The sequence below is a fragment of the Enhydra lutris genome, unplaced genomic scaffold, assembly GCF_002288905.1.
Source record: "Enhydra lutris kenyoni isolate GAN:26980312 unplaced genomic scaffold, ASM228890v2 scaffoldscaffold12, whole genome shotgun sequence".
Taxonomy (NCBI): domain Eukaryota; kingdom Metazoa; phylum Chordata; class Mammalia; order Carnivora; family Mustelidae; genus Enhydra; species Enhydra lutris.
The window spans coordinates 43637910-43664080 of record NW_019154096.1 but is presented as its reverse complement, the minus strand read 5'-3'; the positions used below and the strand labels follow the sequence as shown (position 1 = coordinate 43664080).

At 41.7% G+C, this 26171-nt stretch overlaps 1 protein-coding gene across 1 annotated transcript; it reads left to right on the top strand.

Moving 5' to 3' along the window:
• The first annotated feature begins 538 nt into the window (after positions 1-538).
• Positions 539-24561, top strand: LOC111145322 (solute carrier family 16 member 12). Its single transcript, XM_022500159.1, has 7 exons — positions 539-639; positions 2858-3107; positions 11868-11971; positions 15084-15227; positions 16751-17330; positions 19588-19847; positions 23466-24561. The coding sequence occupies exons 2-7, from the start codon at positions 2998-3000 to the stop codon at positions 23726-23728; spliced, it is 1461 nt and encodes a 486-aa protein (XP_022355867.1). The 5' UTR covers positions 539-639; positions 2858-2997; the 3' UTR covers positions 23729-24561.
• Positions 24562-26171: the final 1610 nt, after the last annotated feature.

The window sequence follows — 26171 nt, the reverse complement described above, 5'->3', positions numbered from 1 at the left end:
TTCCTTGTACAATTGATTCTACCATTTCATGACACTTGGCACCTAATGGTGTCTAAGCAGTAAGTTATTTCATTGTGTCTGTGTGCAGGTGTGGGTAGAACCTTGAAGGCTGGTCGCATTGAAATTGTGAGAGAGAGCCTGAAACATAAAGCATCCCATGAACATGACTCACATCTGGCCCTTCAAGAAAGTCTGACTTAGGGCAACACGGTATGGGCACAAGTAGAGAAGCTGTGCCTGCAGGGGCCTGTCACATGTTGTGTGTGAGTGAGACCGTGAGGTCGGACAGGACAGGAGGTCAGGGACAGGGTGAAAGGGGGAATACAGGCCTTACCCAGGAATGTGCTGCTCCTTCACTCCCTGTGATAGCTGCCACAAAGGAAGGCCTGCCTGCTGTATTCAGCATTATCCATTTCTCAAGGGAATTGGGACATCTAAAGCTTCAGGTGTCTTAGTCCATTCAGGCTGCTATAACAAAACTACTCTGGACTGGATGGCTTGGATAACAAACCTTTATTTCTCATGGTTCTGAAGGTGGGAAGTTCAAGATCAAGGTGCTGGCAGAATTGGTAGTGGGTGAGAACCCATCTCCTTGCTCCTAGAGAGCCTTCTTTATGCCCTGTCCTCATGTGGCACAAGGTGCAGGGGAGTTCTCGGGGCCCGTCTTCTAACGGAATGAATCCCATTCACTATCTCTGCTCTGTGTTTGCTCTCTGAATTCACAGGCTTCCAGTTTATTCTGGTGGCTTTAAAGATGGCAAGTTTCTACTGTGAGACATTTTCTTAAAAGAACTTCTGTCTTCAAAGTAAAAAAAATGTGTATTCATTTGGTTTGCCCATGATTTACCAAGTGGTACAGAGCCTGTGTTCCAAATAATGTATGCTTTGTCTTATTTGAAATGATGTTTCATTGAATTAATACCACCTCGATTTCATCTGGTGATCATAATCAAATTGTACCAACAACTGAGTGATTTGCTCCATCCTGTGGGAAAAGGATCTATTAGAACCCTTATTTTTGTCTTTCAAACAATTAATCCCTAACAGTATTTCAGAAGCCTGTTTGACACGCTATAGAATAATTTAAGAAGCACCTTATATCACGGTTTCTATGGGACCAGAATCCAGGACGGCTTAACGAGTTCCTCAGCTCTGTGTGTCACAGGCTGGGGTCAAAACGTTGGCCAAGCTCTGTTCTCAACTAGAAGCTCACCAGAAAAATATCTGCTTCCAAGCCTGCTTGGGATGTTGTGGCAGAATTTGTTTCCCTTTTGTTGTAGGATTGAGAACTTTAGCTTTTTGTTCTCTCCTGGAGGCTATCCTTGGCTCCCCCAGGCTGCCCACAGTACCCCCCTGACATGGCCCTCTCCACAGGCCATGTGCAATATGGCAGCTTGTTCATCAAGGCCGCAGGAGAGTGAGAGCAAGTTTTTTAGCAAGACTGAGTCTTACATAACATGACATAATCATGGGATTCATGTCCTGTCACCTGTGCCCTACTCTGGTTAGCAGCAAGTCACAGGTCCCGCCTGCACTCAAGGGGAGAGATTATACACAGTCAAGAACAACAAGAGGCGGGACCATAGGAGGGGCCCTGAAATACTGCCTGGCACCTAGTAGACACTCAGGAAGTGCTGGTAATTGAATGAATTAATGTTGCAGATATTACTTCTTTGAACTATGTCTTGCTAATGGTTTTTTCGCAGGTCTGTGGTTTATCATTTGGCTTTATTTAGTACATCCTGTGATATGTAGAAATATTAAATTCTAATTTAGACAAATCAACAAAAATTTCCTCTTAGTTTGTTACATTACTTTATATCGCAGGGAGTCCTTCTATCTAGAGATCAGATAAATGTTTGCCTGTATTTTCACCTAGATTTTTAATGCTTGCTTGCTTTGTTTTTTTTTTATTTTTTTATTTTTATTTTTTTGCATTTAACTCTAACCTATCTGGAAGGTTAAGAACTAGAGGGAGAGTTGTGACATGATATATTGAATAATCCTTTTTCCCCCCACCAATCTCTGCTACCTTATTTAGCTATATTGAATTATTATGTACTTGCTACTGGGCTCTCTATTCTGGTTCATTTATTTGTCATTCTCATCTTGCCTTTATTGCACACTTAGAAATGATAGCATTGAAGAAGAAATTTTAAAAACAAAAATAAATACAAATTATAGTATTGCTAGTCAGAAATGCCAAAGAAGTTACTATCAGAGTCATTTGGTGTCATAAGTAGGACATAGTCTAAGCTGTTGTAACAGAGAGACTCCAAAATACAGAGACTCAAAAAAAAATGGAAGCCTTTTGGTATTTTGTGTAACAGTGCAGAGGTATGTGAAGTCCGGAGCTGAAGAGGCAGCCCTTCTCCACCATCACTGGGGACCAGGGCTCCTCCTACCCTGTAGCTCTGCCAGCCCTCAGGGTGCTGTCCTGGTCTGTGTGGGTGAAGCTGTCTCACCCCTCACATCCAAGCTTGTCTATGGGAAAGGGGGTGGTGGAAGTCCTGAGAAAGTGCCTTTGCTTTTGAACTCCTGAGCCAGAAATGGTGCATCACTTTTTCTTCCATCCCTTTTACTTAGATTAAACTGTGTTTCCACATCTACCTTCAAGAGAAGCTAGGAAATAGGGTATCAAACTGGGTGGACATGGATTTATCTAAAATTTGGGAGGATCTCTTATTAAAAAGAAGAAGAACGGGTACCAAGGACAACTAATGGTCTTTGCCTCAGTACAGCATTCATAGTTACAAATAATCATATTTCACAGGAAAGTAATTATCATTTTTGTCAAGTGAAAAATCAACCTTTGGATATGACAATGAAATAAATATATCCTGATTTTTGGTTTTAGATGGCCAGTAACCTATGTGCCAGGTAGCATTCCATGCTAATCTTGAATGCCAATAGGAAGTCACTGGACAGCAAAACTCTTCCAGGATTGTAACTGGGCTATAAGAGTAACCCAAAAAAGAAGAAAAAAGAATCGCAGACATGGCCAAAGGAACTAGAGTTCGGTCTACCTCTCCTCCAGATGGAGGCTGGGGCTGGATGATCGTGGCTGGCTGTTTCCTTGTTACCATCTGCACCCGGGCGGTCACCAGGTAGGTGGGATTCTCCTCTTCATGGATTGAGGTGATCTGGTTTGTCTTTTCTTCTAAGTCTGCTTTGTTCTGTTTCTGAACCTGTCATTATGAAAATATCTGTGTGTATGCGTGTGTGTGTGTGTGTGTGTGTGTGTGTGTATTTCTTTGTTCGGATGTCTTTTTCTTTGCAAGGAATGGAATTTTGTGACATTTGCAAGTCCTGGGTAGTGGTGTCTTCTATGATATCTGGCACAGAAACCTGGAGTTTTAGGGCATTTTTAGACTAAATGTTATGGCTGTTCCAGCCATTTGTTTTCATAAGCAGCCCATCCCAGAAAAGAAAAATACATAAGGTCAAAACAATCCTTGAAAACCTCTTGACTCACCAGATACTGAGCTGTTAGAAGCTTAAAACCTAGAATTTAAATTCTGCTTCATTTTACACTTTGCCGTGATACTGGAAGGTAAGTTCTAGGTTGAAAGAAAGTAACAGCAAAAGTACAGTCTTCTCTCATTCTTGCTTTTTCATTTCTCCTCTTTCTTTTATTCAAGAGCATAACGTGGAATATGCTTAAGTTACACTTGTGTACATTGGGACTTATTCATCTCATTTATATCTGGAGTAAGTGCATGCTTGACATCTGCATATGCTAGCTCTTTCCTCTATGTGTGCTTTCATTCCAGTAGAGCTCCTTGTTGCTCTTCTCTGATAATGAACCTCTAGCAGTGAAGCAAAATGATTTGCACTAAAAACTTTATTTGATGACATCCTCAATGAAAGCATTGATGTTTCCCCCATAACAATATATAATGCAGGAAAGAAGCAGGATATTTGTTTTTACTACAATAAAGGTTGGTTGACTATGTATCATTTAAAAAATTATAGATTCATTTAAAATAATGTGATTGGTGTTGAGTCTGGATTTTCTTCCATGTATCATGGACCGTGTGTTCGGGGTATGAGGAGTCATAGAGTTAAAAAGGAAAGTCTTGGTTCTTATACATGTGGAAGCTTCCATTATATCCATGATGGGAAAGTTCTGGAAGTGAGTTCAGTGCTTTATAAGGAGGGCTCAGGTTGATATCTTTCAGGTCATTGAGTCTTCATGATACACTTTAGGCAGACTAGGCTTACCCCGCTGTCATAGATTAGGACACTGGTACTCAAAGAGCTTAAGTGACTTAGCTACAGTTTTGTCTGCTGGGACAGAACTGGACTGGATTTCTAGTCTTTTTTTTTTTTAATGTCTTTAATTGCATGTGCACACATAGTCCATTGACTCCTTCCAACACAACCTAGGGGTTTTCCTATCCTGTTATTTCTCATATACACATCATACTTCTGCTTATTCTTCCATTAGTGTGTATACCCACACACACATCCTCTCTTGGTGCCTTTTCATTGCAAGAAGTGACCTTGCTGCAATCTTCATCTTTGTTCTGCTCCAAGATTTAGGCACTTTGAGGAAGCTCTGTGGCCAGTTTCTGTCCCCTCAAACATAGGACCTTCTTCTCTAGAACAGCGTAGTCTTACCAGACATAGGTTTTTAAAAAAAAAAAAAATTGCCTTGGTGATGCCGTCATTGTCTTAAGGTAGGCTACTTCCTCATCTCCATAGGGTTGTCACGTCAGTGATGAGAAGTCATGGTGCCAGGGGACAGTTCTTACAGAGGCTCTCCACTCTTCCTGTCCTGTTGCTAACTAGTCATGAGAGTGGTCACCCCCATTCATGTACAAACAACTACACATTAAGGCCAGGAGATGTATGAATTCTCTGAGTGTTGTCCTCTGAAACTATGGACATAACTTGGGGTAGGGGTCTGTAGAAAACTGAGGACTTGCAGCAAGGACACTAATTTATTGATGGTCTTTAATGCTCATTTAACATCTTGTGTGGCTGGTCTTGTTTGGCAGGACACTGAATCCCAGTTCTTTCTCAGTCACAGTAGAAATGCCAGCAGAACCCATGACTGCCACCAAGGGCTGAAAGTCTTGCATATTTCTTTCAGGTTGTACCCTTAAGTTTTCAACTTCAATTTAATAGAAATCAAGTCCACTAATATATAACTACGCATTCATTGAGGACAAGGATCTATCTAGGCACTTCCAAAAACACAGAGATGTTGGAACACGACCCTGGTAGGTTCAGGCACAAATAACTGAAAATACAAATCAAAACGTGCAAAATATCCATCAGATAAAAACAGACTGTAGAATAACACGGGTGAGAGAGGAGTTTGTTCTGACATGGCAGTTCAGGGCAGGATTTCTAGGGAAGTCGTCCCCAGAGTCTTGAAGAATGGGTAGCATTTGGCCAGGGAGGAATGAAACAAGAAAGAGGTTTCCAGCTGCATCAGGTCTGTGCCCTTCATCTGCTACTCACTTTGTGATCACGGTGGGCAGCCCCCCTTCCTGAACCGTTAAGGGTTTAGCTGGTAGCCAGAAGGGGGTTATGGCTAGTGGTGAAGACCTATTATCAGAGGTTAATAGGGGAGGCTGAGAGGGGCATAGCTGAGCAGAATTAAGCCCAGAGGAGAAAAATGTGAAGACACAGCCATCATTGGAACTCAATGTCATGAACACATAGCAGCCAAGAGGACTGAAGATCCAGCCAAGGAAAGCAGCCACGAGGGTGGTTTGTCAGTGCAGAAGATCAGTGCCTGTTGTGCAATTAAGTCTTCTTTTTTCCTATTTAAACTGTATACCTAAAAATTAAACCATACAGAGGGGGATGAAACTTGGGTGGCTCAGTAGATTAAGCGACTGCCTTTGGCTCAAGTCATGATTCTGGGGTCCTGCAATTGAATAAGGCTGCAAGCTCGGCGGGGAGTCTGCTTGTCCCTCTCCCTCCCTCTCTGCTCCTCCCCTGGCTCTCTTTCTCTCTCTCTCTCTTTCTCTCTTTGTTAAATAAATCTGGTTTTTTAAGATTTTATTTATTTATTTGACACAACTGTAAACACAAGCAGGGCATGTGGCAGGCAGAGGGAGAAGCAGGCTCCCCGAGGAGCAGGGAGCCCGCCACGGGGACTCGAGCCCAGGATGCTTAACCAACTGAACCACCCAGGCACTCCTAAATGAATAAAACTTAAAAAAAAAATTAAGCCATACATCCAGATGCTAAAAATTTGAATTCAGAGATGCATAAAATAGTCTTTTTTTCCTCACCTCCTGAATGCCAATTTCACTTCCCAAAAGTTAACCTTGTTGGTATTTTCTTCAGACCTTTCCAAAAAAATTTTTAGAACTTATATCCGTATATAAAGCATATTCTTTTCATATTATACACACTGTTTTGAACTTTGTTTTTTCTTGCTTAACAGTACCTCTTGGACACATCTCCATATCAGCACATATGGTTCTAACTTGCTGAAAAATAACTGCTTAAAATTCCATCACAAGGATGTGAGCATAATTTGTTTTACACATTTTTGAAGGACTTTTTAAAAAAAGATTTTATTTATTTATTTGACAGAGAGAGATCACAAGTAGGCAGAGAGGCAGGCAGAGAGAGAGAGGAGGAAGCAGGCTCCCCACTGAACAGAGAGAGAGAGCCCGACGTGGGGCTTGATCCCAGGATCCCGGGACCACGACCCGAGCCGAAGGCAGAGGGCTTAACCCACTGAGCCAGCCAGATGCCCCTTGAAGGACTTTTTATTGTTCCCTGGCTTTTGCTTTACAAATACTGCTACTATCATGACCCAGGACACTTTAAAATCGTATTTCAGCTCTTGCCTTGTAACTGATGACACTGCCTTACCTGTGAAATTTACATAAAGGTTAAAGTTGTCCAGGCTATTAAAGCTATCCTTCTTACTTATTTTCTGTCTCTGTCAATGTGTGTTGATTACTTATTTTTTTCTTCAAGATATCTTATTAGCAAACACATTCTCTATTTTAAGAATCATATTTCATTGTGAAATTACATGATGTTCTATTTGTAAATGGACAGCTTGAATTGGAGTTGACTTGAAAAAGCAATAGTTGATTTAAATGTTAAAAGAAAGCCTCCAGCTGTAAGACCTATTTTTCTCTCAACCTCTTCTGGATCCAAATTAACTTAGTTGCAATAGATGTCTACAGTCCTGTGGGATTGGGAGCTCTTCTAACAACAGCTCTAATGTTAGCTGAGTGCTTCCTCTGTGCTGGTTAATGTTGTTCCAGGCACCCTTCATTCATTAATTCGTTTAGTCCTTGGAACAACAGAGAGATTGGATATGTCCAAAGTCACACGGTTATCCTGAAACCAACATTTCACTGTATGTTAACTAACTAAAATTTAAATAAAAATCAGAAGAAAACTGTACAAATAATATACATTTACTTTAATAAAAAAATTTAAGGAGCTGCAAAAACAAAAATTAAAACAAAGTCACATGGTTAGTGAGTAGTAATTCTTTTAACTACTAGGCTACACTGTCCAGTGGATCACTTCTGCCATTGATGCAGTGCACAACTCTGTCAACCAGAAGAAAGTCTTGACCAGTTACCAGATGTTGTCAGCATCTAGCTCTTCAGAGGCCAAAGAAGAATTCTCTAGCAGAGTAGCAAGGTAGAAACAGTAGGCATGTTGGCCCCTTGAGAGAAAGTATCTTTGAGAATACTAGATGACACTTGGGTGATATTTTGTTGTTGTTTTTTAAAGATTTTATTTATTTATTTATTTGAGAGATTGAGAGAGAGAGAGAGAGAGAGAGTGTGAGCGAGAGAGGAAGCCCAAGCTGGGGAAGGGAAGGGGGAGAGGGAGGAGCAGGCTTCCTGCTGAGCAGGGAGCCAGACATGGAGCTCGAACCCAGGACCCTGGGATCATGACCTGCACTGAAGGCAGGCGCTTAACCGACTGAGCCACACAGGTGTCCCGATATTTTGTTCCTCATTCTTAGGAATAGAGCCTGTCCACCCCTGCAGGATGTTAGGAGTTTTTTGCAACTGCAGCATGATCTAATGCATTATGGCTGACCCAGTTATGTTTATCAAACTGCTTATGTCCTAGATGAGGAACTTGAGACCCTGAAAGATGAAGAAGCATTATTAGAATTCTCAGTTACTCTGTATGAGGATCAGAGATGAGGGCCCAACGTTCCTGACATGTCAGATGCACACATTTTCCAAAGGACAGTAAAAATTATTTCTGGAATGAGAAGCCCACATTCTCCTGATAACATTTGTTTTCTTTAAGGCCGCGCCTATGTTTAGAAGCTATAAATCCTGAACCTTTACCATTTGAAAAGTACTTTTCCCTTTTGAGAACAAATAAGCAGTGATGCAGTATTATTCCTGTATTTTATGAAAGTCATGGTCAATCAGAGCATGTTTGTGGTTATTAAATTTCACCTCGGGCAGACTGGCTCCCATGTTTAGATAAGAATCTCAGGGGTTATTTTTGAATTTTACGTACCTAAAGTTTGACCGATATGACTAGCCAAGTCAGTTAGGAAAACCTTTAAGCAGAAAACAAAACAGCAATAAAACAACAAGAAAGTCACAAGAGACAAACATAGTCACACAAATATTAAATCCCTCAGAATGATTTAGTGATGAGAAGAGACGATGATTTACAATCCCAAAATGTCATCGCCATCTGGGACCCTTTTTTTCTTAGGCTGCTGCCTCTCCACCTTCTGTATTTCCCTCCTACTCATTTGTCTGTCAGCTTATGAAATTCAATTCTTCACCTCTCTACTCCACCTTGTCTAGCTACCCTTTCCTGGACAGCCAGCACCCAGGCTTCCTCCTCCTGTTCCCTCATTTATGTCCTTGAAGTTTCTACTCAACCTTTTTACTTCCTCACCTTCCAGTCACTTCTTTACCAATGCTAATCCTTCCTTCCTTCCTTCTTTCCTTCCCTCAATACCTTGAACCTTGAACAATATTTAATGAGCACCCCAATACACGAAAGGTGGTGTACTGGGTATTTGGGATTAAATGCAAGATAAGACAGGGAGGGCCTTTGCTGACACAGAACAACAGTCTGGTGGAGAATGCAGATGCATGCGAAGGGAATTGCCATCTGCGCATCATGTGAGAAGTGCCCCGCGTGTCATGTAAACATGTAAGAGAGGCATCAAACCCAGACTCGGGTAGTCAGGGAAGACTTCCTGGAGGAGCTGACAGTTACCTTGAGACTAAAAGAATGAGGGAAGCTGAGAGCATCCTAGAAAAGAAGACAAATCTTTGATGCTCAGAGGTGTGAAAGAGTAAGAGTGGTGTGTTGAAAGTCATGGAAAACCTTGGGTCCAACTGAAGTGAAGAATGCATAGTGGCAGGGAGCTGGAGGAGACACTAAGAAGAGCCAGTTCATGCAAGGTCTCAGAAGTCATGTTAAAAAGTCTGAAGCATCAGGGTAACTCTGACCATTGAGTACAAAATGTACCCAAGGCACATGTGGGTTCAGGGAGAATGTTTGGGAAGGTTTGGGTTGTAGTTCTTAGCACCCCCTACTGCCCCTTTTCCTTTTCCCATCCCCAGGACCCACAACATAACTGCAGGGCCCAGTGCAAAATGAAAACGCAGTCCCCTTTGTTCAAAAGGTAGGAAAATAAGGGCTGTTAAAAGTGCTAAAGTAGAAATTCACTGGTCTCCTTCAATTTTTCATGGAGTCCTTAATTTGCTATTCCAAGTTGTTCTTAAGAAAGAAAAATGGAAATATTAACTTACTAGCATGAACTTACCATTCATCTTTATATCCTGCCATACTCGTTTTGAACACAAATGTGAGTATTTAACTCCTGTGTGGGACCCCTGGGGCTCGTGCGTGCCTATGTAGTTCATTTTCAGCAGAATAGGGGAAGCCCTACACAAAAACTCAAGTGTTTTTACTTCACTTCTTGATGCATGCATTTTCTTTCTTTCTTTCTTTCTTTTTTTCAAATTTTTACTTACATTCTAGTTCACTAACATGCAGTACAATGTTGGTTTCAGGAGTAGAATTCAGTGATCCATCACTTACAACACCCTGTGCTCGTCATCACAAGTGCCTTCCTTAATGCCCATCCCCCCTCTCCCATACCCAACCCCCGTCCCTTCATCAACCCTCAGTTTGCTCTGGGTCATTAAGAGTCTCTTATGGTTGGTTCCCCTCTCTCTTTTTTCTTTTTCTTTTCTTTCTTTTTTTTTTTTTTGTTTTACCCCTCCCATATGTTCATCTGCTTAGTTTCTTAATTCCACATATGAGTGAAATTATATGGTATTTGCCTTTCTCTGACTGATTTATTTCACTTAGCATAATACATTCTAACTACACCCACATGTATACACAATGGACTATTACTCAGCCATCAAAAACAATGAAATCTTGCCATCCGCAATGGCATGGATGCATGCACTTTCTATGAATATTCTGTATCTTCTGCTTACTGGTGAGTAAGGAAAGATGGAAAAGAAAAGGAATTGAGGATAGCCCTCCCTTTTCCCCTTTCCTCTGTGCCATCATTTTCAATGTAAGTGGTTGGCTAGTAAAATACAGACATAACCTGAGTAGGAAAGGGTATACGAACCCTCGGTCCTTTGTGTTGCTTAGAACACCATTGCCTTCTTTCTGCATTTGAAGCAAGTTTTGGTTTGAAAAAAGCATGGCCTCTCTACCCCCACACTTTCTCAGTCATAGCTGTAACTTACCCTGTGCTCGCTCTGAGTCTCACCGAACTCCAACATGTGAGACTACCAGAGTTTGTGTCTCTAGTAATACATGTGTCGATGGCAAGGTAAAGAATCGCAAACACACATTGTGTGTGTATCTCCTCGGGTCACATGCATGCCCCGTTCTTCCTTTGGACTTTGCTTACAAAACACAAACTCGAAGATAAAATTCTTAGGAATTTTAAGACCATGACAGCCAAAGTTCTGTGCTTCTGGGTACCAGATCCTGGGCCTTCCCAGAGGAGGCCCACTGGTAAAGCCGGACCTGCCTAACACAGCTGTCCTGGTTATACCTGATTCTCTTCCTTCTTCTTTTTCCCCATCACCCACCTTCACACCCAGCAGCAGCTGGAGAGGGGAGGAAGAGTGGAGTAGCAGGTTGCCGTGGGCTGCTGAGGCATGGTGAGTTAGACTGTAGTCCTCTCCCAAGAGACTGATCACTTCCTATCTCGTTCCCATCAAGGTCGGATTCACCCTTGCTGTTGCTGAGTACTGAGAACTCCTGCCCTGAGTTAGGAAACTTGCTGATCTGTAGAACATTCATTTCAAGTTGTACAGTGGTACAAACTATCACTCCTGAATTGCTTATGTCTTTTTATCCTAAGTAATTAACCATTTTTCAACATAAAGTTTCTCTGCCTCTATATGTCTGTCTCTCTCTAGAGTGGTCATTTATAATCTCACCATTCACATATAGTGACTGAGTACTTTTGTCTTATATGCTTTGGCCTTTTTCTATTTATATGAACTACGTTCATTTGTTTGTTTTTTAACCAAAATAAGCCTTATTATATAAACTAGTTTGTAACTTACTTTTTTACTTAAGACTGTCTTGTGAATTTATTCTGAGATCAATAAATACACACCAGATCATCCTTTCTAACAGCTAAAAATATTTCATTTTCTTGATAAGTTTAAATTTATTTGGCTGGTCCCCTATTGATGGGCAAATAGGTTTGTTTGTCTTATCCTTTAGATGGTCCAATAGCTTTGACTTCCCACCTATGGTGGTCCAGCAATGTACCACCGAAAACCATTAAAGCTTACAGAGATTCAAACAGCGGACCCAGAACTTGAAGCTGTGGTTTAGATCCATGTTCATTCACGTTTTTTTCTATAAAATGCTTGCATTGTATTTTTCAGATGTATTTCCATTTTTTTTGTGGAGTTCCAGACATACTTCACTCAGGATTACGCCCAAACGGCTTGGATCCATTCCATTATAGATTGCGTGACCATGCTCTGTGGTGAGTATCACTTACCAGGGATAGACTGGTGACTTTTGAACTGTACCTGACAGTGACCTTCCACTGCTTTTGCTTACCCATTTTTTTCTGAGTAGGAAGGGTTTGCTAAAAATTGGCTAAGACTATACAAAAAGAGAAGACCGATCCTACTTTCAGCCAAACCCAACCAGACATGCTCTTGGAATTAATGGTCTTGGCTGATGGTAGATGAAACAGGCAGTTAATATTCTCAAAAAGACGCATATTATTTGGTTCTCCCATAATGAGATAGGGTGCTGGGCATCACAGGACTCCTCCTGATTTGGGAAGCAGCTAACCATACAGTATATGCTTGGCTTCTCTCTTCTAAATGCTATGGTCCTCTCATTCTCCAGTCATGTAAACAGCCATCAGATAGCACTGTGAGCCATTTCTATGCAGTCTCCTTAAATGAGGGCCAACAATATGTGCATCACAGCTCAGGTCTTATTTTCATTCTGTTCCCTTCCCAGAGATTCATAATTTAGCTAGTGGATTTCATTTTTCATGCATAAACATTTATTCTTAGAAAAGTATGAGGGGGGGCACCTGGGTGGCTCAGTGGATTAAGCCTCTGCCTTCAGCTCAGGTCATGATCTCAGGGTCCTGGGATCGAGCCCCACATCAGGCTCTCTGCTCAGCGGGGAGCCTGCTTCCTCCTCTCTCTCTGCCGGCCTCTCTGCCTACTTGTGACCTCTCTCTATCAAATAAATAAATAAAATTAAAAAAAAATAGAAAAGTATGACGGAAGGATAGGATGGTGAAGTCATGAGAGAAGTGTACTTACCATGGTTAAAATTTCATTCAAGAGACCCCAAGGGTACAAATAGGGTCTATAGAGTGTTCTCAGAACTCATGGACTCTCTTAATCCACTGGTATGATAGAGGAGAACTAACCTTGAGATTTTTCTTTTTGAACATTTTAAACCAAAGTTATTATGTTAATGTCTTAGAGAGTGTCTGAGATTGAGTCAAGTTGAAATGATCTATTCGTAGTCTAGGCTCATTTAAACATTTCATTTATTTATTTATTTTTTAAATTTTATTTATTTATTTATTTGACAGAGAGAGAGAGAGAAAGATCACAAGTAGACAGAGTGGCAGGCAGAGGGGGAGGGGGAAACAGGCTCCCCGCTGAGCAGAGAGCCCGATGTGGGACTTGATCCCAGGACCCTGACATCATGACCTGAGCCAAAGGCAGAGGCTTAACCCACTGAGCCACCCAGGTGCCCCTAAACATTTCATTTAAATGAATCCTTAGTATTAAAAAAGAAAAACTACTGTTACTCTTCAGGCCATGTCATGGTGTCAAAAGGGAAATACTATGCTATTTAATAACTCATAAATAACACCAACTCATTCCATTCTAGGTACTGATTCATACTTATTTTTTTAGGAAAAAATGTACATACACAGGAATCAGTTGAATTGTACAGAAATGTATTTCCTTTGTTGGGAGGAATTTGAGAGCAATTCTAGGGCTAAAAAGTTTCAGGAGAAGGCTAAGTTGGCTCTGGCTACTGATAACACTGGAAGGTCTTAAGGGATCAAAAAATAATATCTTTGTATTTTCTAGCCTGTTTTTTTTTAATCAGACAGTCCCTTTGTTTTCAGGGTCACGTTATTAGTCACAGCCTTTATATGAACATGCCAAGTGAGCCATGTTTATCGTTCTCAGAGGACACAGGTGACTCATCTCCCTCACCTTTATCTTTTGGAGAATATTTATAATCCCCAGAAGAGGAATAAATGACCTTCAGTGACCAACACCATCATAGTGACTGTGTGATCAAGCAGGGTTGTGTTAGATGCACCATTTTTAAATTCAAGGGCTTGAGGCCATGCAAGCCATCCGACCTGTTGTAGCCAGTTGTCATGTGCGCAGCTGCTCACCGTACAACATTGGTGAAGTTCAGGACATGGACAAAAGACTGTGGAGTCAAGTATAGGGCACTCCCTGGGGGGTGGGGCGCTTTGCCCTAGGATAAACAGGGAAGTAAACAATTTTCATCGAGTTTGGTCTAAATTTTGTCACTTTCTGATAGACTTAGATATAGTCTCAGGAGGGTCACTCCTTCCCATCTTCCAGAGGTTCTATATACAGCCAGCAACTGTATGAACTAGACAGGAGACATCAGGCTGATGACTGGTTCCGTCACGTACATTGGAGCCAGGCCCCGGTTTCAGCTTGATCAATACAAAACTATACTCCACAAATACCCAGAGAACTTGCTCTTCTGATCTTGTTAGTAAGAACACTGGTACCAACTTGTTCCACAGAAATAATTTACATGCTGCCCCCCTACCCACCTCCCTTACCGTCAGTCTAGAAGGCCCAAAGAGACAGAGTAAGAGGGTGAAAAAACCCTGCCCTTGGTGTCAGGTGCCCCGAGCTAGTGCTTCTTGGTGATCTTGGACATGTCATATTCCCCTCAACTTCTATTTCTCTGCAGTTTGTTCTAGCTTTAATTAATATTCTATAAACTGGCAGTTGGCACAGTTCTGACACATTGTTAAACCACAAAGTAGAGGGAGGCCAACCAAAATATCACCATGGACGTGAAACATTTGATTTCTCATCCACAGAGTTTCCTAAAGCCTGACAACAGTACCAGATTGTGAAATGTGTCTGTGGTCTCTTTCCCTGGCCTTTCCTGCCTAGCACTGCCAGCCACAGTGTCCGCTTTCCTTCCCTGCCAGCTGACTGCCGTAATTATTGCTATTGGTGCATGATCAAAACCGTATAAAACATACAAGGCACATTCCAGTACAGGTGATAACTAATTTAAATAAGGAGCTGATTCACTGTTCAAGCACCCCAGAGCCCCGGGATTATAACGGTAAGAGAATGAAGTGAGGGGGCAGCGAAAAGCAAGTCAGCAGACCCCGTCTAATTCCAGCTTTGTTAGCTGTTCTCTGTGTGACTGTGGACAGGTCGTTTCCTCTCTCCTCAGTGACCAAATCCATAGAATGAGCAGGACAGGCTTGATGCTGTAAAGGCCCATCATTCTCGGCTTTGCCGATGCAACACCACAGTCTTCTCTCAGTGCCCTCAAGGCCCTTCTGTTAAACCCATTTATTATTGCTTTTGAAGCGCCACTTGGGAGTGTTGTCAGTAACCACTTATCCTGCCAAGTGGGAATCATGCTGGGTGGCTTGCTGGCCTCTACTGGTCTCATCCTGGGCTCATTCGCCACCAATCTGAAGCATCTCTACCTCACTCTGGGAGTTCTTACAGGTAAGGGCACTTGGTACCCCTTGTCTCGCCCCACCCCCATTCAATTTTTGTTAAGCACATCCACAGAACCGTAATCCATAAAATATTCATCTTGCTAGATGCACCGTTTAGCTGACCTAGTTTACGCTTACCTAACCTAGCAGTTGAAAGAGCTGGAAATCCAGCTGATTGTACTGCTGTAATGAAAATGTACCGGCCGCATGATAGAAGTAACGGTGGCTTCCCCTAGGGCAGCAGAGCATGGTGAGATTCTGTACTCAGAAGTAATGAGAGATTAGCCAGGGCAACATACATTTTCAGCAGTGACCGTTCTCCCAACATCTTTGCCAAGAACTAAAAATACTACCTGTGGTCGACCTGAGTCGGCCCTGCTTTATAGTGAAGATCACTGTCCAGTAAATGGGGGTTTCTCTCAATGTCATGGAAGTACACTTTAGAGAATTACAATGAATGCTACAGGAAGAAAAGAAACCCATGTGCATCCATAAATCAGATGCTAAGGGGACTGCTTGGCATCAAGGTGGGATTGGTCGGTGGCACTGGAGTGGCAATATGCCCCATCACTCAGAGCAACGTGGATTAGCACTAACTCACAGTCTGCGCACTGTGCCACATAGCAGGTAGCGTGACCTGGCCAATAAAAGCCATAATCTCATAGTGATTTTTATAAATCTGGCTCTGTTGGCTAAGAAAATGTGTCTAAAGAGCCCAGCTGCTAGGGTGTCCAGGCATCTCAGTTTATCAAGGAGGGCCCCGGTCATAGCACTGAAAACCTCATCTCCAGGAAACCTACCAGTCCCGGCAAATCAGGATCATTGGTCACCCTGCAGTACGGATGGAATAGGGAGCTGATGGTGGTTCTGTTTTTCCATTTGGATGCCATGAATTCCCAGGGTTTACTCCCTTTAGAATTTCTTGACTTAAAAGGAATTGAAGCTGAAAACCTTTCAGAGACTTTCCGCTGACTTTAAGGACTATTTTCAAGTTACTCTGTCTATATGCAAGGTCCGTGTAAAAAGCTGGCATGACGTTTCCCAGTCGTGTGAAATTACCCTGGAATTTCACGGGGCCATATATGCTGTTGAAACCCAAATTCCAGAGTGGTCCTGATGATCAGAGTTGTGTTTTCATAGGCCGTGAAAAGTTGAGGTAATTCTCTGGATAATTTAAGATAAAAAGATTCATTGATGGGGAGCATAAGTTTCTTTAAGTCAGCATTATCCTGATTTTCTAGTTAATTCAAATTCAGTTTGTCTGACAGTTTTTAAGTTCTTCATTTCATTTTAAGAAGCCATATCCCTTAAGGGTTTCTTCCCAAGAAGAAAGTCATATATATGCTGTATTTTCCCAACTGTGGATAACTGGTTGGGGGAGACTCCCCTGCAGCTTGGTGTAGAAAATAGTTTTCAGAGGGTTTGACAGAGGCCAGATTCTCCTTCATCCAAATAAATTTATTCTGAGATGTTTTCTTTCATTGGCTGTTCATGGCGTGCCAGCACTCATGGACTTCTCTCGATCCTTAGGTCTTGGATTTGCACTCTGTTACTCTCCAGCAATTGCCATGGTCGGCAAGTATTTCAGCAGACGGAAAGCCCTGGCTTACGGGATCGCCATGTCCGGAAGCGGCATCGGCACCTTCGTTCTGGCCCCCGTGGTTCAGCTCCTTATTGAACAGTTTTCCTGGCGGGGAGCGCTACTCATCCTCGGGGGCTTTGTTCTAAATCTCTGTGTTTGTGGTGCCTTGATGCGGCCCATTACCCTGAAAGAGGACCAGACGACTCCAGAGCGGAACCCCATCAGTAGAACTCAGAAACAAGACTTCAAGCGAGTGGCTCCCTGTTCCACTTTGACTAAAAAATGTGTGCAGACCTGCCTCTGTTGCTCTTTGCAGCAGGAATACAGTTTTTTACTGATGTCAGACTTTGTCGTGTTAGCCATCTCTGTTCTCTTTATGGCTTATGGCTGCAGTCCTCTCTTTGTGTACTTGGTACCTTACGCTGTGAGTGTTGGAGTGAGTCACCAGCAAGCTGCTTTCCTTATGTCCATACTTGGGGTGATTGACATTGTTGGCAATATCACATTTGGATGGCTAACTGACAGAAGGTAAAATCCTTTGAGACCACAGCTGGTTCCCTACCAGGGGGAAGTTTTCCATATCTGAAAGCAACTCCCTTGCTTGTTCTTCTAGTGAGAGGTCGGCAAACATTTTCTGTAAAGGGCTAGAGAGTAAACATTTTTGGCTCTGTGGGTCATGTGATCACAGTTATTCAACTCTGTTGTCATAGCACAAACCAGCTGTAGACCCTATACAGACAAACGCAAGTGCTGGTGTACCAGTAGGATTTTACTTATGGATACTGAAATTTTTTTATAATTTTTTAAAGATTTTATTTATTTATTTGACAGACAGAGATCACAAGTAGGCAGAGAGGCAGGCAGAGAGAGAACAGGGGAAGCAGGCTCTCTGTTCAGCCGGGAGCCTGATGCGGGGTTCGATCCCAGGACCCCGAGATCATGACCTGAGCCAAAGGCAGAGGCTTAACCCACTGAGCCTCCCAGGTGCCCCTGGATACTGAAATTTTAATTTTTCATATAATTTTTATGTATCAAAATAATCGTGTTCTTTTTATTTTTTTCCAGCCCTCTCAAAAATAGAAAACCATTCTTAGTTCATAGAGAGTGCAAAACCAGGTGGTGGGGTAGATTTGGCCATAGTTTGCCAACCTAGATGGTTTGGGAGAGTGGATAAGTCTAAGTGGCCAAAACCTGTGGTCACTACAAGTTCTGGTGACACATTTAATTTCATCCCAAGTCAAGTCAGTCCTCAGGCTGGGTGTTGTGGTTTTAGTTATTTTTTAATGACCCCAGAGGCGGGCTGGCAATGGAGAGAGGAACAGAATTCAGTCCAGGCAGGAAGACCAGGGGCAATAATCATACATGATCTATAGGTACATATTTGTGTTTGACAATTCAAAGAGCAAATACTTTCATTATCATTTTAAGTTTGGGAATCACAGTTGTCAGAAATCCACCAAGTGGTTTCTTCAGCTAATGCTTATCTGCTAGGATTGAAGAGAGCGAGGTCCTCATCTTCTCCTAAACGGACTCTTCACACTTGAGCTATGACGTGGGAGAGCAATGATCCTGTATTATGTCTTTGGTAATTAACCAGGGTTCCACTGCCATTCTCCAGGGCTATGAATATTTAAAATTAATTCCAAAAATGTAGTGGGTAAGGAAAAGAGCAGAGAGCAGGGGCATCCGTCTGGACAATCAACTCGACAAGAAGTAGCCCGGTGTAGGTTTGATAGAGGTGTATGCAGTCAGAGATAATCGAGACCTAAGTTCTTGTGCTGACTCTGCCCCTTATGATCCCTGTGAGCTAGGGAAAATCACTAACCCTCAGATCCTTAAGGGTCTTCATCGGCAAAACAGGCCAGTGCAATATTTTTCTATTAACCCTTAGCATTTTGTGAGATGGTAGGTTGAAAACTGTAAAGCATAAACTGCTAGTACTGATATTATACTGAGTCTTTGTAATAATGATGGTATCAGTGCCATTTGGTAACAATGATGAGTTTGGAGCTAGAGAGGGAAAGTGGAATGGAAGTACCACTGGGGAGGGCTCAAAATAAGACTTCGTCCTCGTACAAGACCTTCATAGTCTCTGGTAAAGCATTTTAATGTCTTCATATGCTAGCTTCTCCCTTTTATATGCTGGGGTTTTTAAAATATTTTATTTATTCATTTGACAGACAAACACAGTGAGAGAGGGAAAACAAGCATGGGGAGAGGAAGAGGGAAAAGCCCCCGATGCAGGGCTTGATCCCAGGACCCTGGGATCATGACCTGAGCAGAAGGCAGACGCTTAACCAACTGAGCCACCCAGGCGCCCCTATGTTGGGTTTTTGAGCATATATGATGTACCAGATACCAGTGGATGACCTATCTGAAAACATCTAGTAGGATACGCTGCTAGGAAATGTTAGCTTCCTGATACTGTACCTGTTATTTTAGAACTATCCTTAGGGTAACCCTAACAAGATTGGTAACAGTCCCATTTTATAGCTAAAGAAACTGAGATTAGAGGTGAGCTGTGAGGAGGTATAGAGCTGGATTCAAAATTCCTATCTTTCTAACTTCAGAGCGTATGCTACTTTCTGCCATACCATGTTTCCTGGGAAGATGAATTTGTGTCTCCATATACCAGAAGAATGATAGGCAGACAACATAGATAACCATGGGAAGCCTTCTCTATAAGTAACAACGATGCTTATTGCTGGGGGCGGGGGGCATGGTTCTAAAGCTCTCAGATAGAACCTGTACATACTGCCCTCATTCTTGATCTTCAAATCCACAGGTGCCTGAAGAATTACCGGTATGTCTGCTACCTCTTTGCCGTGGGACTAGATGGGCTCTGCTATCTCTGCCTCCCAATGCTTCAGAGCTTTCCCCTGCTCGTGCCTTTCTCTTGTACCTTTGGCTACTTTGATGGTGCCTACGTGACTCTGATCCCTGTAGTGACTGCAGAAATAGTGGGGACCACTTCTTTGTCCTCAGCGCTCGGTGTGGTGTACTTCCTTCATGCAGTGCCGTACCTGGTGAGCCCGCCCATTGCAGGTAGGTTTCCGGAGAGATCCCCCAACCACCTCTTCTGTTTGTCATACTAATGTGAAAACAGTGAACTCATGCATAGACAATGAGGATTAGAAAATAAGTTGGGAAGAGGGAAAGAGAAAGGGATTCAAGAGCCATCAAAATATCATGGTCTTACTTATATCCTTGTTTTATAACTTTCTTCCAGCCAATGGAGACCTTAGCCTACTTGGAAAGAAAAAATCCAAAATTAGGGTCCTGATTCCCTTCCACACTAATGACGGAAGCAATGGAATGGAGCAGCTGTTCAAAACTTGTAAATAAGTCAGGCACATGCAGAGGGAAGTTTAGAGGGAGTACAGGGTTCCACTTGGGGATAGCAGGCAGCGAGGCTGAAATGGTGAATGAGCATGTCACAATGGAGTGTCTGGAGTGCCAGCCAAAGGAGCCAAAAGGGCCCTGTAATCTTCAGAGACTCTGGATAATATTATGGGTTTTGTGTAAAGGGGTAATATGGTAGAGAGTATATTTTAGAAACTGGGACCTAGCAATTGACCTGGTAATTAGGGGAGAAGCAGTTAGGATTCCATTCTAATAGTTCAGAAGCAAACTGATAGAGACCTACACTAGGGCTGCTGCAGCAGAAATAGAAATGAGCTCTTAGGGCTAAGAGGAAGTAGGGGGGGGGGGAATCAACTGAATTTAGCATGTGGGAGTGAGGGAGGAGAAAACACAAAGATAACTTAGAAAATAATGGCATGGTTGAAAGAAATAAGGAAGCTGGAAAAAGTGGCTTTGCCAGAAAAAAACAATGAGTTAAAAGTTTAGAAATATTCAGATATCTGAAATACCCAATAAAATGTCCAACAGAGCTGTTTAAAGATGAAATCTGAGCTTTAGAGGGAGGCCAGATTTGGATTTAAAGATTTGGGGATTATCAGATAAAGCATCTAGAATGGTTTGTGAACCGTCAAATGCTATAGAAATTTAAAGCATGATTGAACAAGTAATTTGACAACTATTTATTGCTTGTGCGCACTAGCATTTCCTTTGGCACTACTATGGCAGCAAACAGGTCAGAGTCCCTCCCTCCTTCCCGGAGAATGTGGTCTAGACCAGTGTCTCTCAAAATGGAAGTTCTGGGACCCCCTGCGTCAAAACCCCCTGGGGCCCTTGTTACAAAATGCAGATTCCTTGATCCTCCTTTGTGATGTGAATCTTTCCAGGAATCTACATTCTGAATCAGCTTTCTTGTGAAGCTCATGAACACTAAAGATTGAGAATAATTGGTTCTTTTTTAAAAGAGCTTATTTATTTATTAGAGAGTGAGTGCACGAGCCCAAGAACAGGGTGAGGGGCAGGAGGAGAAGCAGACTCCCCACTGAGCAGGGAACCTGGGGCGGGGCTTGATCCTGGGACTCCTGGATCTTGACCTGCACCAAAAGCGGCCCCTTAACCTTCTGAGCCATCCAGGTGCCCCGAGAATAACTGGTTCTGATTTTATCACCTGCCTAAACTAAAACTAAGAGAGTGAAGGTCTCTGAAAATAGGCAAAAAAGAAATGAGCCAAACATGTGCTTAGAAGAAAGGAAGGGAATTTTTGAAGAAGGCAGGATTTCTGCTTTAACTGATATTGTGAATAAAAAGTTTTGAATTATTTCCAAACTCTAGTGATTGCTAAAGAAGCACAATGGGGGGCAATCTGGTTGCTTCAGAGCTGTGGATAAAATATCCTGGTCAGTTTAAACTTGGTGATACAGGGCTACATGTTTAATGCTTCATTTTGGGAAGTGCCCCCAAAATGTTTTTTGGGGGGTCATTTTGGGGGCAGTTTCCCAAAGTGTCCCCACATCCTCCCTCCATAGCCAATTTTTATGTTCACCAACCTTTAGGAGCAGTATAATTCTGTAATTCTTTTAAAAAGTCACAGTGCATCAATGAAATTGGAATTCCTGGATCTTTTTTCAATCTGTGGCCTTCCTTTGGTAAATCAGACATTATACCTATTGTCAGGCATTGGAGAATCTTACCATTTATTTAATTACCTTTAAAATGACAACTCAGTCATATGTCATACATATGTCATACATACATACATATATATGCATATATTCCGAAATATATGCATAAGTAAATCCCACAATAACTAAAATATTTGAGATACTGTGAATTGTAGGAAACTTTGTGGGGCTTATAACAATTTCTACATAACATTTTTTAAAAGATTTATTTATTTATTTATTTGACAGACAGAGATCACAAGTAGGCAGAGAGGCAGGCAGAGAGAGAGGAGGAAGCAGGCTCCTCACCGAACAGAGAGCCCGATGCGGGGCTTGATCCCAGGACTCTGGGATCATGACCCGAGCCGAAGGCAGAGGCTTTATCCCCCTGAGCCACCCAGGCACCCCTCTACATAACATTTTTGACTAATGAATTGAAGTAGGCAAAAGGTAAAATCATATGCCTTTCCAGTGGATTTAAGTTTAGAGGCACTTTTTTAAAGATTTATTTTATTTATTTTAGAAAGAGAGAGAGAGAGAACATGAGAGGAAGGAGGGGGAGAGGGAGAGAATCTTCAAGAAGACTCCTCACTGAATGCAGAGCCTGATGCAGGGCTTAACCCCACGACCCTGAGATCGTGACCTGAGACAAAACCAAGAGTCAGATGCTCAACCAACTGAGTCACCCAGGCACCCCAATTTAGAGGACTTTTTTTTTTTAAACTTTTTAATCACAAAATAATTGCCTGCCAAGGTCTAATTTGATTCTCTGATCATTGTGGCCCATGTTTTGCATATCATATGCCTTGGTCCTCCTCAAAATTTAGAGCTGGAATAGCTATTGATATTAATTTGTTGCAAGAAGAAATAAAGAGGGGGGGGAGCCATGATTGCAAAATGATACCTGGTGATACGAGGTACAGTTTGCATTGGCAACTTCTACGATGGCCCAAAGTTCTGATTTCAAACTGCACAGGGTACAGTGACTGGATCCAACTGAAAATTTGAATTCTGCTTTATCCAGAAGCATGTTATGTTACTCGAGATAGACAGTATGTGGGTACTGGGAATAGAAATAACATTCAGTACAATTATACAACAAACATAAATGATCCCAACTCAATAATTTGAATGACACTATTTTTTTAAAAGATTTTATTTATTTATTTGACAGAGAGAGATCACAAGTAGGCACAGAGGCAGGCAGAGAGAGGGGGAAGTAGGCTCCCCACTGAGCAGAGAGCCCGATGCGGGACTCAATCCCCGGACCCTGAGATCATGACCTGAGCTGAAGGCAGAGGCTTAACCCACTGAGCCACCCAGGCGCCCCTGAATGACACTATTTTTATCTTTTCTTCCATACTTGCTGGTATTAATAATAATATTTGTTGTGTGATCACTAAGAATGGGACATTCCTCCAAGTACTTTACAGAACAACAATCTGTTTTACGAGTTTTCCTAGAAAACAGAATGCAGTTTTCAGTTGCTGCACAATGTTTTTAGATCGGCTTTGTGTGTCAAAACTATGATGGTGGTGTTAGCAACCTAGTGTTTATTATCATTAGAAAGCATTAGATTTGGGAGCACGTAAATAATTGGATTTTACACTCGACAATGTAATTTTGTGGTTGCTTATTACAGGGTGGCTTGTCGATACGACTGGCAGCTACACAGCGGCATTTCTTCTTTGTGGATTTTCAATGATATTCAGTTCTGTGTTGCTTGGCTTTGCTAGACTCGTAAAGAAGAGGAAAAAAACCCAGCTGCGGTTCCTTGCCAAAGAATCGGATCCCAAGCTGCAGCTATGGACCAATGGATCAGTGGCTTATTCTGTAGCAAGAGAGTTAGATCACAAAGACGATCAGTGTGTGGCTCTGACAGTGCCTGGTTACAACCCCACATGACCCATGGCCTTGAGCCTGGGAATCTTCAGGGCTGAGAGAGGTGGGACCACTGGACTGCACATGTCTCGGAAGCATTTAATTTTGCAGAGATGTTGCCTTCCGAGGAAATTACCGTTATTATTTTATTAACGTGTTTATAGGGGAGAATACCAAATAACAAAGCAAGTTGGACTGGCTCAGAGTTTCCTCATTTGCGATTTGTACTCACAATCGAACTTTTACCTTTCAGGCAATGAGCATTACTCTATGCAGTATGTTAGGACGGAGCTGCTATAATTCGCTGTAATTGGGGGTAATTTCGAAGTATGACCAAAGCAGATGACATTGGGAAGCTTTGTTGCCAACTCTCTGCCTCTCTGTCTTACTCCCTCAGTTAGAATGGAAACGGAAACAATGGCATGTTAGATTTGCTTACTTGATGCTTTCTTGGAGAAAGGGGTCTGTATTAATCACTGCCTTTTGCAGAATCTAAAGCATTCAACAACTCCGTGTAAAGCCCTAGTGAGAAACTCTACTAGAGAAAGGGTTGACATCTTCACCTCCCACCTCCACGGAAGGCTTCCTAAGGCTGAGCCCCTCCCCTCTGATTAGGCACCCACGTCTATTAATATAACACTGAATTTAACAGAATACAGCAAGTCACAAGGGTGATTTCTAAATCTTACCTGAAATGTTAACACCAACACTTCTCTCCCCCCTTTTTTTCTTTAGAAACAAAGCTTTTATTTGAATCGTACAGACAGTCCTGCCAGGAACTAAAAGTGTTGGCAGAATTCCAGCTGGGCAGGAATTGAATTCTTGAATCAGCAGGTCTCTGATGGGAGTTTTCTTTTCAGATCAGACATTTCGGTTCATCATTACCCAAAACAGAACTTGGGAGGTTAGCCTGAAAAATATTCTAAAGGTGAGATTCCTTTCTCCCTGGGTTAAGTTTTTATCTTTTTATGGATAATCATTAGAAACTTGATTCTAACTTGGGCCTCTTCACCTGAGTGAGAAGGCTTTAGGGATTCGGCTCAGCATCCCAGCACTCATTAATTAGAGCTTTGGTCGGGGGAGAGGGAAGAGAAGCTTAAGAAGGCTAATGCTGTGACACTTTATAGTTCATAGAACTTGTTTATGTACCTTCACTCATTGGATTAGAATAATTTACTCATTCTCAAGTACTCCGTTTTCCTACAGTTTGGAGTAATTTCTGACTTTTCAGAGGGAGGACACGGGAAAGAAGAGAAAGGCCAGATCTGCTGCCTTGTCTCCAATCATTTGCATCCCCAAATTGTGTCATACCTGTAAATTAGGAGCAAGTTACACCGTTGAAGGGGGATTTTAACTATTGAAAAATTTACAATCTGAGCCTCAAAGAAATATTTTGACCCTGAAGGCCATTTTATCCATTGTCCCTCCAGAGGCCGGCACTGAGGAAGATCTTAGGTTGACTAAGCATGTTCACCAAGTCTTTGCCTATAACTGGATTACTTCATGAAATTACATATTAATACATTGCTTTCAGAATGAAATACTGACTTGATTTAATGGAAGAAAGCTATAGTATTTCATAGTTGTTTGAATGTTGCCTGTTATCTTTTTACTTAGTTTAAGACTGTAGTTTTGAACCCATTTACTTTGTCACTTGCAATTTAAAAACAATATTTGGAAAATATCTGTAAAAAAGTCAAAGTTAAATGAACTTATGTGTGTTTGGAGTAGCACTTTACACTAAATGTCATTTCTTGAATCTTCAAGCCTAAAGATTTTTTGAAATATAGACATAAATATTCTTATACATATTTTTCCCTGGTGATCACAGTAAAATTTTGTTTATCCAGCTCTGCAATATCATTTCTCTAAAGTATTATAAGTATTCATGAAAAATGAGTATAGAAACCAGAGCTTTTAAAATTTTATATAAAATAATTCAGATATTTTTACTTTATACATGCATAAATTTATATTTTACTTCCCTTTTGGAGCAGCATTTTTAGAAAACCAGCAAGGAAAATGTAGATTTTAGAGTCTATCATTGTCTAACTTCACAAAATGTTACTGTTAAGGTTCCATGTGCTATACTGTTTATTTCAAAAGGGAGGAATTTGTGGGAATGAGGTATTTTGTGGAATCAAGAACAAGATTGTGGTGTGATGATTCAACATCTTAAATATTACTTTATATCACTTCAAGCTCTACTTTGAAATTGATTAGAAAAGCAAAGAAACTAACTTCTATAGATACATTGTACCATTGGGCCTTCTTTTCAGATTGAGATTTTACTAATAGATCGGATATTTATGCTAATATTTTCTTATTTCAAAAGCATAATAAAGTGAGTTTATATTTGTGTTTGGAAAAATATATTTTTTTTCCCTGTACACAGGTTTGGATTGAATGGTGAATGGGCTTGTCTGAATTATGCTAAAATGTAGCTAGCATATAAAGATGTGGTAAA

What these genes read in the sequence shown, in the direction of transcription:
- LOC111145322 (XM_022500159.1), top strand. Translation starts at nt 2,998, where the DNA reads ATGGCCAAAGGAACTAGAGTTCGGTCTACCTCTCCTCCAGATGGAGGC. An exon ending in GGATGGCTAACTGACAGAAG is followed by an intron (nt 17,331 to 19,587) that starts GTAAAATCCTTT and finishes TCAAATCCACAG; the next exon opens with GTGCCTGAAGAATTACCGGT. An exon ending in GGTGAGCCCGCCCATTGCAG is followed by an intron (nt 19,848 to 23,465) that starts GTAGGTTTCCGG and finishes TGCTTATTACAG; the next exon opens with GGTGGCTTGTCGATACGACT.